At 33.7% G+C, this 15,759-nt stretch overlaps 2 protein-coding genes across 2 annotated transcripts; both read left to right on the forward strand.

The window, feature by feature from the left end:
- The first annotated feature begins 885 nt into the window (after positions 1–885).
- On the forward strand, positions 886–4,763 carry LOC141252094 (uncharacterized). Its single transcript, XM_073670464.1, has 9 exons — positions 886–1,002; positions 1,197–1,269; positions 1,599–1,898; positions 2,013–2,246; positions 2,325–2,375; positions 2,460–2,720; positions 2,799–2,851; positions 2,935–3,304; positions 3,922–4,763. Exons 1-9 carry the CDS (start codon positions 886–888, stop codon positions 4,761–4,763), a joined length of 2,301 nt encoding a protein of 766 aa, XP_073526565.1.
- A 7,009-nt stretch (positions 4,764–11,772) lies between these two features.
- LOC141252095 (dnaJ homolog subfamily C member 16-like) lies at positions 11,773–15,238 on the forward strand (the record flags this gene model as incomplete). The annotated part of the gene is made up of 15 exons (XM_073670465.1): positions 11,773–11,974; positions 12,080–12,149; positions 12,539–12,578; positions 12,711–12,788; positions 12,895–12,979; positions 13,084–13,166; positions 13,262–13,319; positions 13,442–13,552; positions 13,704–13,761; positions 13,858–13,954; positions 14,231–14,266; positions 14,516–14,652; positions 14,796–14,866; positions 14,959–15,012; positions 15,096–15,238. Coding segments are annotated over exons 1-15 (1,323 nt in total), but the record flags the coding sequence as incomplete, so codon positions are not given.
- Positions 15,239–15,759: the final 521 nt, after the last annotated feature.

Here is a 15,759-nt window from a genome sequence, read left to right on the forward strand (position 1 = left end):
TTATAATGTATTTATAACCTCTCAATTTTGTATGTATTTTCAACATTATCTTATGGAAAAATCAATCTTATTCCCTCATGTTCTTCCTATTTCACTCCGACATATTTGTCGAGACGTGTTTTACAACGCTTATATATTCTGTTATACAGTAATAAAAGATATAAAATTTTGATATACATGTAGTACTAATTGAGACGAATACAACAAAATCTCACATGACTATTTTTTATTTATAGATTGAGAAGAATCGAAATAATCATCCTAAATTATAAATAGTGTCCCTCTTCTAAACAAGAAGAACATATTGGGACTGAGGGAGTATCTTTTACTTTCAGTACACGAGATTTGACAGTTGATCATGAGTATGATTTGATATAATAGTCAGCAATATATTAGTGGTTCTTTGTTATCAATACATGAATATATGATACTATTAAAGCCGAAAGGTAGCCATATGAAATAAGATTGAATTTCAACACAATTGAAAAATAATTACAATTATTTTACTTATCCAATTATTTGTAGTTATTTTAATTATTTTATGATAAATTTATTATTTTAATCAAAATTTAAGAATATATCCATAAGTCTACCACCAGAACAATACCGCACAAAATATTCATGTAAAAACAAAAACGGCGGGCGGCGGTCGTCAGCTAGTAGCGTAGAAAGAGTCACTCTGTTCTTATTCAGATTCACAATTTAAAACGTTTCTAATTCCTCACCTTCCTCTCTCCTCTCCTCTCCTCTTCATATAAAACGGGGAAGCGCACGAATTACAGTTCAGAATCCCAATTCCAGGCCTACTTCACGCGCACACTCTTTCTCTCCCCCTTCAATTCGGACGACATCGGTGGCTCGCGCTGTGCCTGCGCCGTACGTACAATGTCGACCCTCACTCCTCCGGCGGACTCACGTGACTCGACGTCCCTCCAAGTTGTGGTGGAAGGTCACAATAGCACTCGATCCATGGCTCTACCAAAGAATAGCCACGCCGATAAGGTGAATCCAAACTCCTCTCTCTTTATTGTTTTCAATTTGTTCACGGATTGTCACTTTGTAAGAGGCTGCCTTTCTATTTTTTGTTCTCTTCCTTCTTGTTGTCGCCACGACTTTGAGTAATCGCCGTGTGTCTTTATTTTTTTTTACCTAATTACCATTGTTACTCACTTACTCTTAATTGTTAGTGCTATTAGGTATGTTCCTCCGACTCAATTTCAGTGTATATTCTTGTGAACACTTTTAACATGACTGTAATTAAGAAAATCAGTTTCTTCAAGCTGACATCATGAGTTGATTTTGGTTTAAATATTGTTTAATCAAGTACATAGATTAAAGTTGTGCCTTTCCAGTGACTTGACATCTGAAGTCTAATAAAGTATATTTTGAGGTAATTTTAGTTTATTATACCTTATTATTTATTGATCAAGGTTGAGTAGTTCACTAATGCAGTGATTGGCATGCTCTTTGAGTCAACATCATCCCATTATCCAAAAGATGAATGAATAACTTTTGCATCTTTTTATATTCAAACTGGTAGGCCAGGCAGTGGAATAAAAGATTAATACAGTGCATCCATTGCTTGTACTAAAAAATAGTTGTTGCATGTTGGCATCAAAGAAACTTTTCTGTTACTTCTGAATTTTCAAGGTCTAGTTTAAAAGTTATTATGTTATATAAGGGTAAATGGAGCACAGCTCTAATGGCATACAGAACACTGGGTGTTGTGTTCGGAGGGTTGGTTACATCCCCTCTTTATGTGTACCCATCGATGCAATTGAAGTCTCCATCAGAAGCAGACTATTTGGGGATCTACAGTATTATGTTCTGGACACTTTCTCTTATTGGTGTGGTCAAGTATGTTGGAATTGCTCTCAATGCTGATGATCAAGGAGAAGGTATCTTCAAGATAACCTATCTAGTTAGTATTGATACTTCAGTCCTCTGTTATTGAAAATTAATGACAACTTTATGAATCAATGGTATGATATTATAACTAAGAATTTCGACAGGGGGGACATTTGCACTCTATTCCCTACTCTGCAGGCATTTGAACATAGGAATCCTCTCTAACAACAACAGTTCAGGAAAATCAAATTCTTCAGTACGTGAAGGCACTCAAAAGCCAAGTCGCCTTGGGAAATATTTTGAAAGGAATTTGGTTGCTAAGAGGGTACTTCTTTTCATTGCAATGCTTGGAATGTGCATGATAATCGGTGATGGTATACTTACACCAGCAATTTCAGGTCTGTATATTTACGACAATCCCATATTACTATAATTCATCAATAAAAATTAAGTCCAAATACTCTTTTTCTTTCCAGTCTTGTCTGCAATTGATGGAATAAGAGCTCCTTTCCCATCTGTTAGTAAATGTAAGCTCCTTTGTATTATGTTCTGAGTTTAAGTTGGAAAGCTTAATACCTTTTGTATTGACATTTTTTGTTCGAATGTGGCAGCGTTGGTGGAAGCCATTTCTGCAGTAATCTTGATTGCCCTTTTTTTGTTACAAAGATTTGGTACTTCAAAAGTCAGTTTCCTCTTCTCCCCTATAATGGGTCTGTGGACTTTAACCACACCCGTTGTAGGAGTTTATAACATAGTCAAACATTACCCAACTATATTCAAGGCAATATCTCCACATTACGTTGTTCATCTTTTCTCCCACCATGGGAAGGAGAGTTGGCTGTTACTCGGTGGCACTGTCCTTTGCATTACAGGTCAGTCCGCTGCTGAAAATTACACAAATCTGTATTTTAGATGCCCAATTTCATCACTTTACATGTGTCCGTGATCAGGTTCAGAAGCAATGTTTGCTGATCTTGGCCATTTCAGTAAACCCTCCATTCAGGTCATATTTATAATCAATTCACTCGTCTATGATTCCATTGTAGTATTGTACTGATCCAAGTTTTGTTCTTTATCCTTCATCAGCTTGCATTTTTGGTGACAATATACCCATCATTGGTTCTCACTTACGCAGGCCAAACAGCATACCTCATTAAACACCCCTATGACTCAACAGATGGTTTCTATAAGTTCATACCCGAAAAGGTTTATTGGCCTATGTTTGTAGTCTCCACACTTGCAGCAGTTGTTGCTAGCCAATCTCTGATTTCGGCCACCTTCTCTGTTATCAAACAGTCGGTTGTACTGGATTACTTCCCTCGTGTAAAGGTTGTTCACACTTCCTCTTGCAAAGAAGGCGAAGTTTACTCCCCTGAAGTCAACTACATACTCATGGTCCTCTGTGTGGCTGTCATACTCATTTTCGGAGATGGCAAAGAAATCGGAAATGCGTTTGGTATAACAAGCTCTTATCTCACTTTAACCCTATTAGTGAGTCAGTTATACCCATATTCTTGTTTGGTATATCCAGATAGGCAGATACCGATATCAAACTGATATATGGTTTAGTAGTATAAGAGTATATGGGTATGACTTATGAGTGATATCAGAATGATATCTTTTCATGTCTAGGAATATTACTCTTATGAATTAGGTTTAGTTGAAATTAGTCTTTAAAATGCGAAAATATCGTAGTCGAACCTCGCTATCCAAATAATGAACTTAGAGTGTTAAAACTATGAACATATAGTATGAATTTGTAAACTTCCTAAAAATGAAAGGAAAAAAGAACATTTTGAGTTATGTATAAAATTATCACCAATTCACTTTTTCGTCACTTTAGGGTTTTTTAATAAGTTCACGAATTCATACTATATGTTCACAATTTAATACTTAACAATTCATAATTCGAATAGTGAAGTTCGGCTACGAGTTTTTGCATTTTAAGGTCTAATTTCAACAGAAAATTCTTCTTATTCTTGTACCTTCTTTGAAAATTAGTATATCAAAGTTATCGGTCCAATTACACTTACATCTTTGATATACTAAGCTTTATACATTTGTTCTTTGCAGGTGTTGTTGTGACGATGGTGATGATCATCACCACTCTACTTCTAACCCTAGTCATGATAACCATATGGAGAACGCCCATATTACTAGTTACCCTCTTCTCCGCTACGTTTCTTGTAATGGAAGGAGTTTACGTAAGCGCCGTTCTAAACAAACTCCTAGAAGGCGGATGGATCCCTTTCGCGATCTCCTTAATCCTCGCCTTCATCATGTTCGGTTGGTTCTACGGAAGACAAAGAAAACTCGACTACGAACTAACCCACCGGATCAACACAGAAAGACTGCAAGAGCTTCTATCGGACCCGCGGGTCCAACGGGTACCCGGTCTCTGTTTCTTCTACACCAACATCCAAGACGGGCTAACTCCGGTCCTCGGCCACTACATCAAGAACGTAAAATCACTCCACCGCGTAACAATCTTCACCACCCTCAGGTACTTACTGGTCCCGAAAGTGGCCCCACACGAACGGATACTAGTGAAGCAGCTCGGCATAAGAGGAGTTTACGGGTGTGTGATTCAGTACGGGTATTGCGACTCCCTTGAGCTCGAAGGGTGCGGTTTTGTGGACCAGGTTACGGGTTGTTTAATGGACCATCTTAGGAATTGTAGGGGTGGTGAGGATGAGGTTGAAGATGAAGTGAAGGCGTTGGATGATGCTAAGAATGTGGATGTAGTGCATGTACGAGGGAAGACGAGGTTTTATGTTGGAGAGAGCTGTGGGTGGTTTGATAGGATAATGTTGGGGTTTTATGAAGTCATGCATAGTAATTGTAGGTCTGCTTTGCCTGCTACCGGAGTTCCTCTTCCTCAGAGGATTGAAGTTGGGATGCTCTATCAGGCCTAAACCTTGTTGCTTTGTGTTCATTTATAATTGCACAAAAGCTAGATTTTTTTGATGTATATGAAAAACATAGTCATGTTTGGTCGTGTTTTATTCGTCTCGACAAGTACTTTAACAAGATATTATTTTTATTAACTTAAATTTGGAGATATTTACCGTAAAAAACGTGTCTCGACAAATGCACCGATTAAAAATGAGAAGAAGAAAAGGAGACGGATGGAGTAATATTTATTGTATTATTTTTATTGGGTTTTGCGACTTGTTTTCTCGGGACAATGAATAAGAAGTTAAATATAAAAACTTTTTCAATTTAAAGTTAGAAAGTTTATTACTTTATGTTTTGATTGTTTTATGTATATATGTTTTTATAAACAATTTATTATATGTAAATATTATTAAAAATATTTAAAAACTAAATTTGAGAATGGGGTATTAATAAATCCATGACAATAAAATATATTATTTTTAGACTCTTATTTATCACCTCTTGATATGGAAATAAAGTCATTATTTAAAATTTAATTTTTTATTAAGTAGAATAAGGATCCGGTGAAAACAATCATTATGGTGTGAAGTGCGAACTTTCTCGGGTACACATATAACACGCTAATGTTCACATCTAAAGTGATAAAAAAAAACACCCAGAAAACGTAAAAAAAAAAAAAAAAACAGTTCACCATTAATTACAAAAATGTCACCGCGTGAATTCATTAAAAAACTCATCTTTTAATCTCAGCCCTCCATTTTCTAATCTAATAGCTCAACATGTTTCGCACTTCACATCATAAGGGTTGTTTTCACCGGAACTCACCTCTTATTAAGTATATTTATTATGTGTCCTGATGATATATATTATACTAATCGATATTCAAATATCATTAGGATGTTAGAAGATAAACACAAATAGTCGTTATATGGTTATCTTGTTTAACAAAGAAATAAAAATAGGTGTGTCATAATCTTGGTATGATTTCGAAAATCATTATAAACTCAAGACATACTTTCAATCTTTATCATTATCCTTAGGTTTCCTACCAATCACAAGCTGCCGAGTCAAAGTGTTCCGTCAATCTAATCTTGCGGTAACTAATTAACTAGCTAAGAGCATCCACATTGGTTACTTTTGATGGGTTTTTAGCATTATTTTAATATAAGTGTTTTAGTCATATGTACCTTTTTGCTAAAAAATCAAGGATTTGATTTCTTACTTCCAAACCTTTAAAAAACCAAACTTTTGATTTTAATATTAATATGCAAGGCAATTCGTACATATGTGAGTTGGTGAATTTATTTTGTGTCCGTGCTATACACGGACCATTTTAACGCATCTGCCTCTTATATTAATATAAAATTTCCATGTAGTTAGGTATACAATGTATTTATAAATATAAAAAAATATTTATAAATATATAATATATCCAGATTTACTAATAATAACTATTATTCAAAATTAATATAATAGCTTGTAAATAATATATAAAATTTTAAATTATAGATTTACTATTCAAAGTATATTTTGTAATTAAATACTTGATAGGTAAATAAATATATAGTTAAAAAATTGGGCTAAAAAACCGGTTTAAAAAATCATGTCTGTAGAGAAAAAGTGAGTTGAGTTTTTAAAGTATGAAGAATGAATAAAAAAAGCTAAAAAACTGCTAAAAAATCTTTAAAAAACCGTATCAATGCGGATGCTCTAACACTGTTACAGTACCACCATACCTTTTAAAAGATCACATTTGATAAAGAGAGTGTAAAAATAAACTAAAAAAATATAAAAGAGTATGGAGAGTTGATGAAATGGATAGTATAAAAAACTCATTAAAATAAAAAATAAGATTTAAATTTAGAAATATCAGAAATGAAATATGAGATTTATGTTATAGGACACAAGGACTACTATTTATTTTAGGATTTCACTAATCAGTTCTCCTTGAAGGGACATCAGATATGCTCATATAGTAATCATATTAGCAGGATACTAGATACACAAATTTTGTTTTTTACATGGACTAGTAATTCAAGATTAATTGTCATGGCTTTTTTAATGCCTTTTGTTACGAGGCAAATCAATGCCTCATTGCATTTATATACCATTGGCTAATCTATTTACTCTCTATTCTTTAGTAGCCATGCGTGGTATACAGAAGTTTTGTTTTTATTACACGGATTACTAATTCAAGATTTATTAGTCATTGTCGTGGCCTTCTTAATGCCGTTTCTTACGAGGTAATTTATGAGGTAAATCTATTACTGCTCTGTTTGTTAAGATGTTAAATAAGACAAATGTAGCATTATATGCCTACTTTTATTCTCTAGACAAAATGTAGCATTGCGTTTAAGATAGTATGCACACACATGCATATTGGTGGTTAAGGTTCGCTTACATTTGGATAAACACAAGCTTGGTTTTAATAAAATAATGAGCTCAACTCAAATTCTTTTATTTTAATAACTTTGTTTTTGGTAGAATTTTATTTTAATAACTACATTGCCCTCATAAAGATCTTGTGCTACAAGTTAGATGTATGTAGGTCCATATAGAGCTATCACATAATGCGTTACATATTATAACATCAATTCGACTTGCATGTTCAATTTAAGCTCATTTTCTACATTACAAACCGATCACTAAAACCTCATTCACATTTTCTTTGTGCATTCTTATTATCTTATGTTTATCAAATTACTAAAAAAAAACTTTACATATAAGCTCTGGTATACATGACTATCCTATTTATACGTGTATATATAAAATTAAAAGACCACTTAATCATAGGTTAAATGTATTAAGGAAAAACCAATCACATCTACATAAACGACCTAGTGCCATTTAGTGTCATAATGATATTGAATTAGAGTACATAGATTTTTCATCACTAATTCAGTCATTCATACACTTTTCTAATTTTTATTTATTATTTGTTAATTGAGAAGGTTTCTTTCTCAATTTTATATATCATTTACGTTATTTATCACATGTATAGTTATATGTATCAATGAAAATTAAAAAATATTCTCAATATATTAATTATTAAAAATACCAGATAATCGACTGCACACTGATTCTTAATTAACTATTACCTGAATTTACATTTAACATCTGTAAGAATTTCATGAATAAATGATAAGCTTTTTCTTGTACAAAACAACTCTTACTATGACGCTTCACGTTTTATGTTATACTTATCCAAACATGCATCTTCAACATTAGAATATTAGGAAAAAAGTAGTAAAATAAGGAGAACAATAAATCTTGACTCATAGCTTTTCTTACATTCCACGACTCTCCCCTCAAGTAAATCACTATATATTACGCCATTCTCTTCATGTCTTTGAAGTGTTTATCCAAAAAATCATTCATACTCAAATATTCTTATAACCTTCAATACCGATATTAAATCTCTGTCTATATACAAAGACACACAAAAACCTTAATCAAAGACATTGAAATGGAAAGTTCAACTTTAAAAGGGGCTTACAAGGAAGAGGAAGACCACATTGATTTACCTCCTGGTTTCAGATTTCACCCAACAGACGAAGAGCTCATTTTCAACTACCTGTGCTCAAAGACTCTTAATGTTAACTTCACTGCAGTCGCCATTGGAGAGGCTGATTTCAACACCTGTGAGCCTTGGGACTTGCCCAGTAAGTTAATTCAATAGTCTTACATTTGTATGTCATGCATGTAAAAACCACTATTTTGCTAACTATTAACCTTTTGGGTTCAGAGATGGCAAAACTGGGAGAAAAAGAGTGGTACTTCTTCAGTTTAAAGGACAAGAAATACTCCACTGGTGTGAGGGCAAATAGGGCAACCAGTGCAGGTTACTGGAAAGCTACAGGGAAAGACAAGGAGATTTACAGGCAAAGAGCTATTGTGGGGATGAAGAAGACTCTGGTTTTTTACCAAGGGAGAGCTCCAAGAGGTGAAAAAACCAACTGGATTATGCATGAATACAGATTGCACCCTTCTCCAAAGAGTGTAAAGGTTAATCATTTACTTCTTTTATTTTTTACCATAATGCAGTTAGTTTACTAAATTAATATGTGCGCAACAATTTATAGATCACGACTAAATAATCTGAAAAGAGAACGTAACATATACGATCTATATTGGGAAATTAGTACTTCCTCGGTATTTGAATATTCTTTCAGCTATAATTTTTGATCCTAAACAAAAATGTAATCATATATGATTTTTTAATTAATCTCAATAAAAACTTCATTAATATTAAATTTTTAACTAGGTAGAACATATAACAAAATGCCACTAGCAGAAAGGTTTTGAATAATTTGATTTTTTTTTTAGTCTAACATCAACTGTAGACGGAATTAGAAAATAACATCTTATAATAATTAGTGTTAAAGATTATCCGTTTCGGTAATAGTTCATAATCCTTGTTAGCTGGTTATTGGTGGCAGAATGAATGGGTGGTTTGCAGGGTGTTCTACAAAAACTCAGGTGAAAATAAATTCTTACTATCAGAAGAAACAGAAGCCAGTGCATCCATGGAGGACGGGTCCTGCATGAAGCCTATTATTGATCCGAATGAGTTCTATCAAGACTACTACCCTGTAAACGGAGCCCTATATCCGCCTGAAGTGAACCCGTTTCTTAGCTCTTACTTGGATGATCTGAACCAGGGCTTCTGTGGTGGTGAAATGAATCCTGGCACTTCATCTACTGTGCGCGGATTCGGATATGACACCGGAGCTGACCCGTTTGTTGATCAAGTCGGTCGTTCGGGATCTATGGAGCCTCTAGACATTGATTCAATCTGGAACTTCTAAAGAAGATGATGATGATGGAGATGAATAGTTGGTTGTTATAAAGACCCATAGAAGTGGGATATAAATAAATAATGTTTCTTTATCAGTTTATGTATATAGCGTAATATCCGAATTAGCCATGTAGGTAGTATGGCGCCAAAACAAAAACAAAAACCCATAAAAGGATTGCAGAATTATATATAGACTACATTTATGTAATAGTGTATATGTAAGTTTATATTATATTATATTATAGTTGTATGAACAATACTATCTATTTGTCCGATAAGACTAGAATATAGTAAATTTAAGGTCTTAAAAGTAAATACTTTATTTTTTTCATTTTATTATAGTCAATCAGTCAGTAAATAAGTGACATGGAATTAGGAGCATAAATGAATTATGTCTACAATATCCAATTTGAGTTTAAATTTAAATTTCATGACATTATTTCAGAAAAGACAACTTTTAAATCGTTTTTTTAAATGTGTGAAACGTCATATGTTAGCAGAAAAAATAGTGCATACATGAGAGTACTTGATTGCATCAGCAATAGATTTTTAATTGTCTATTGTATTTGCGTTTCATTTTTTCATTCCTCTATTACTTGTTTTTTTATTCAATCATTCCATTTCTTACACCTCATGACTTCCTTATACTTTCTGAACATCTGCTATCAATCTAAACTCACGATAAATTCCTTCTAGCTAGCATACATGTTGACTCTTTTTGTCCATCTGTTTTAAGCATCAAATATGTAGTACACAAAGCCTAAACCATGTTAGTTATTACGAGCTAACCTTTTATAGCAAATGATTTGAGCATCCATGCACCGCATGATCTGAGAAATTAAGAAATGAACGAAAATTTGATGAAGTGAACACATATATAACTGACGTGTGAATATATAATCTTGTAGACTTGTAGTAGATGGTAATGGTATCATTTAAATCAAAATGCGATGCCACATTCGCCTATAATGCATGCAACTGCGCGCTGTTGTATTTTTAGCTAACAACATTTTGAGTTTCATAAGCTTGATTGAGATCCATTCCTGTCATATAGTAAAGACTAAAGAGCAACTATCGTCATATTTATTACTTATCGGTGCAATGTTTGTAATTACTATGATAGATCTACAAAGTATGTAATCATTTAACATGATAAATCTAAAATATAGAAATGTTAATATAAATTATATTATTTTAAAAATTCTTAATAAAATAATATATTAGTTATAAAAAGAGAAAAATAAATAAAATTCCTTTTGCATAAAAATGATTAACAATAAAAAATATATAGTTAATCATGTCAATGTCATTATATATAGTGAATAAAATTAACAATAGAGAATGTGCTCGTGTTGGAGTTTTCGCGTATCAGATCATAGTGTTGGAGAGAGAACAATGCCTATAAAATCGTGTTTAAGGTGTGTGGATTGTTTACTGTATCTTGATAGTGTATTGACCGTATCCAGGTGTGTTGGAATGTTCGCGTATTCAAAATGCGTCAGACATGGATACGTCTTCTTTCTAGTGTGCTCGTGCTTTGAAGATGAAGAGACATTAACTACATTTAATAAATATTTGTAAGCTTTGCATATTGTGACATGCATACACTAAGAAGCATTATAATAATATTATAAGTTTTATACACACAAATTAAAAATAAAATGACCATTATAATTATCAAAACAAACTGACCCTAGAATAATTGTATATCATTCATAAAAATGTACATTTAAATTGAAGATGGGAATCTCACATTTTTTTATATTTGTTTTTGCATAATGGTAGTAAGACACTATCAGGATAATCCGTACCCTTTCCAAAAAAAAGAAAAGACTATTTGAATAACTAAAAAAAAATGACTACTAAATGATAGTGATAGGAATTCATATGCATGATCAAACTTATTATGTATACATATTACATAGTACAAACAAAAAAAATACATGCAAAAGTTAGAAATATAATCTAAATCATTTGATAATTGCTTTGCATTTGAAGTTTTTTCTTCATCATCTGAATCTAATTCTTCTTTCTTTCAAAATGAAATTAATAAGATATGAATCTATATGGTGAAGATTTTAACTACTAGATTCAGTCAAACCATACTTCAATATATCTTTTATTCTTTTTCCTTTTATTTCTTGCTTAATCTGATACGAGTACGGAGTATTGTTCTCCTGCTCAGCAGTGTAACGAAGAACCCCAATTTTACTTTTTTTCGGTAATCAATGGCGAATTCTCCGTCGCCATCAACCAATAAACAACCAGAGAAGCCAGCAAGCAGTACGCCGGCGAGCAAAGCTCCGGCAAAAGCCTCTCCTTTGGCGACAGTTCTCAAGGCATATTGGTTGCCTCTGTCACTCCTTGCTCTGTCCCTCTTCTTCCAACTTGTCATTCTCCCCCAGTCATATCCTCCTTCGCACTACGACGGTCTCTGGATCTCTCTATCTACATCTTATTCTTAATTTTGTGTTTCTGATTTTGTCTGATATTAATGCTTACTTTTATCTCGATTGATGTTTATCAAATTTACAGTTCTTGGCATCAGAAGAGCTAGTACAATTGCAGAAGTTAAGGAGGCCTACGAAAATTTTTCTTCCAATTGGTATATTAGATGCTACTTCCCACTCTCTGTTTCTAATTGCATGCTTGGTTTTATGCACACGAATATCTTCCAGGGGTTAAATTATTGCTTAGAATTGAACAACAATCTGCCAAATTTCAATAGTTCAAACTACTGGTTTGTACTTGTCACGTGTAAATGTTTGATCAGCTTGTCCATTAGTTCGTCTAATTATAAATAGAAATTTGATGAGTAAATGATGCAGGAAAATGTTTTCCTAATTCTGGATGAGCTTTGTGCACAATTACAGTATGGTACTAGGCTCTGTGATAAACACTGTTTATAACTTTGCATCACTCATAGAATGATAGATAGTTTTGCTTGAATATCCTTTTCTATTGACTGACTTATCTTTGTGAGAATAAAATCAGGAATTCAGGGATCGAACCTCAAACAGACGATTTTGTCAAGGTCAGTAAATTGTATTCCAGTATGTGATCAGTGTTTAAGATTCTTATTTGTTACTTAAATCCTTCATTGTTGTGTTGAAGGTGCTTGTATTGTCTATTTATCTAACAAATAATATTGTGTTTATCCTTGCAGATACGATATGCATATGAGTTACTATCAAATGAGCTGTGGAAAAGAGACTATGACCTATTTTGCATTGATGAGAAACTTGTGTGTGGATTTCCTTCCATTTTAGAATTTTTCTTATGCTGTACTTTATATTGCTTAATATGGATCCGGTTAATCACAATTTGTTTGTTTTCCGATTTGATTGTAGCATGTTCTGGAAGAATTTAAACAATTGTATGCTGGTGAAAGCTATTCTAGGATGACCCTTCCTTTACTTGATGATAATTATTCTGGTTAGTCACTCTTCCCTACCATCTTTACAGTCTTTCTTGCAAACCACTAGTAGGATAGAAGTTTATAATCTGGCAATTGATAAGAGAACTTGTTCATATTACAGCTAATGATAATGATGATCTGAATTTTATAACATCAAACAACTTTCAGTCTGTTTTGGCGGATAATCGACCAATTCTAATCCAGGTATTACATCGGTTGTCTGCATTTCTCTTTAGCTTCCAATTTGCAAATGGAAGTTACCGCATGCTGATTTTTTACTGTCCCCACCCTATGCTCAGGTATATTCACGTGGAAGTCCTCGCAGTGGACAATTTTCGAGTAACTGGAAGAGAATTGGTAAACATATATAATTACTTTTGATTTTTGCAGACCTGAACTTTGGGAATTTGGCACTTGCTACTACTTCACCAGTCATATACATGTATATCAACTTCAATCATTTCTTACTTAATTTGCAGCCACCTTGTTGGGTGACATTGCAAATACCGGTGTTGTTGAAGTTGGTGAAGTAAACCTTGCAGCTTATTTTGCTGATAAGAAAGCAACAGGACAACCTTTCTTCCGAAATGGTAACATTAGGTTTTAACTCAACTGTTCAATTCAGCTTCTAATTATCGTGATCAGCTACTTGCTTTGTTCAACATCCCTTTGTCATTGCATTATAATGCGAACTTCTTATCCTAGAAACATTTTTTTATTACCTTATCAAATGTTATGCAGGCCTTCCTCTGCTAGTTGCATTTCCTCAAGGTTGTAGATCTTCCAGTTGTCTTGCTCGGTAAGCTTGGATTGGTCTTTTCTGAACTTTTGAGCATTTATATTGGCTGTAAAAGTCTCTACTAATTATGCTGAATGCTGTAATTTTCTCATATAGGTATGAAGGGGATCTTTCTGTTGATGCAGTTACTGATTGGTTTTCAACTGCTATACTCAAGCTACCTCGAATTCCATACTACTCCAAGGAGACACTGGTAATATAAACGATCCCCTTTAATCTTTCCACTATTACTGAAGTGTAGCAAGATGGAAATTTCTTGGTAATTATTATGTCAATCCTTCAAATTACATTTCTCTAGTTTACTGTAGCATGAATAAATTCATCCCAGTAAGGCAGGAATAAATGTTAAGTCACAAGTAAGAAAGCAGAATCCGTTTGTTTCATCTGCTGTCAGAATGAACAGAACAATGCTTATTCCAGTTTCACTATTTCCCTCACAAAATTAAGCTATTCATGTTTTTTGACATAGGGTCCCAAATTCCTGGCTAAGAGTGGTCATCACAAGGTATGTGTTGGTCTAATATTTCTCATTGACGTAATCTCTCTCTTTATTTCATATATTCACTTGACAATTGTATTAGCAACACTGGTTACCAGTCCATAAACAACAAAACTGCTTTCTACTGATAATTGTATTAGAGTCCTTTTCACATTCTTTCACTTTATTTACAACTCCAATAAAACATTCTTGCACTTTCGCTATTGCAAATTCCACTGATTAGTTTTATCTGACATTTACTTTCACTGGTCAAAGGTGAAAGTCATTTTCTTCTCAGAAACAGGCATGCGTGCTACACCCCTTGTGCGTCAAATTGCCAAGGCTTACCAAGATTATGCCTCTTTCGCATTCGTACTATGGAGAGAGGAGGAATTTTCTTTTTGGTGGTCAGTGTATGTGTTAATCCAATCTACAATCAGCTGAAACATGATCATTTTCCATATTGCTAGAAACTTCTGCACTTATTTGTTTGTGTCTTATCATATTCTTGAATCCATTTATGATCTCGAAATCCTTGCTTAATTTATGTTTACAGATATGATATAGAATCAGCACCCGCCACTATCTTCGTGAAAGATCCAGGCACCAAACCAGTTATTCACTATGGCATGTTTCCTCTATTCTTCTTGGCTTCTATTTCATAATACCTTTTAGATCTAATTCTGTCTCATATATGTATTTATATTTGTATCTTGTAGGTCCTGTGAACAGCTCGTGGTTCTTGAATGCCATGGAAGAGAATAAACTGCATGGTAAAGATTTTGATTGCTATGTCTGCTTATATAGTATATAAGCTGTTACTATTATCCCTGATGCTGTGTGTTTATGGGTGCAGAACTTGCGCAGTTGAGGACTTTGACATCAATGGAGTTAGGCTGTGATGCCCGTGGATACTCCCGAGCTGGAGCTGATACTAAGATTTGGTACTGTGTTGTTCTCATTGGCAGGCCTGGCCCAGATATGAACCAAAGACGTGATGTAAGTTTTCTTTCATCCCTTTTTTCCTGTTTATATTTTTAGTGGAGCTCTACAGTGCATTGACTATCCATTGATCTAGTGAGGAAGTTTCTGCTGAAATGAGATCTTAAAATGCGAAACTTCGCAGCCGAACAATGCTATCCAAATAATGAACACAGAATGTTAAACTATGAACACATAGTATGAATTCGTGAACCTACTAAAAGAACAGAAAGTGATGAAAAAGTGACGCGGTGGCAATTTTGTAAATGACTCAAAATTTCTTTTTCCCTTCCTTTTTCATAGGTTCACAAATTCATAGTCTATGTTCATAGTTTAACACTTTGTTCAGTATTTGGATAGCATTGCTCGGCTGCGAAGTTTTTCGCATTTTAAGGTCTAATTTTGGTGGAACCTAATTCTTGATCTAGTTAATTAAAATTGATCTAGAAATTGGTAGAAACCACTGAAGGTCAGGATCTAACAATCAAGAATTTTGTGGAGAATCTCAATTTTCATAATTTCAATCATCTATGATCTCA

This window comes from Phyllobates terribilis, unplaced genomic scaffold, assembly GCF_046119375.1.
Source record: "Phyllobates terribilis strain yellow unplaced genomic scaffold, ASM4611937v1 Scaffold_8176__1_contigs__length_32242, whole genome shotgun sequence".
Lineage (NCBI taxonomy): Eukaryota > Metazoa > Chordata > Amphibia > Anura > Dendrobatidae > Phyllobates > Phyllobates terribilis.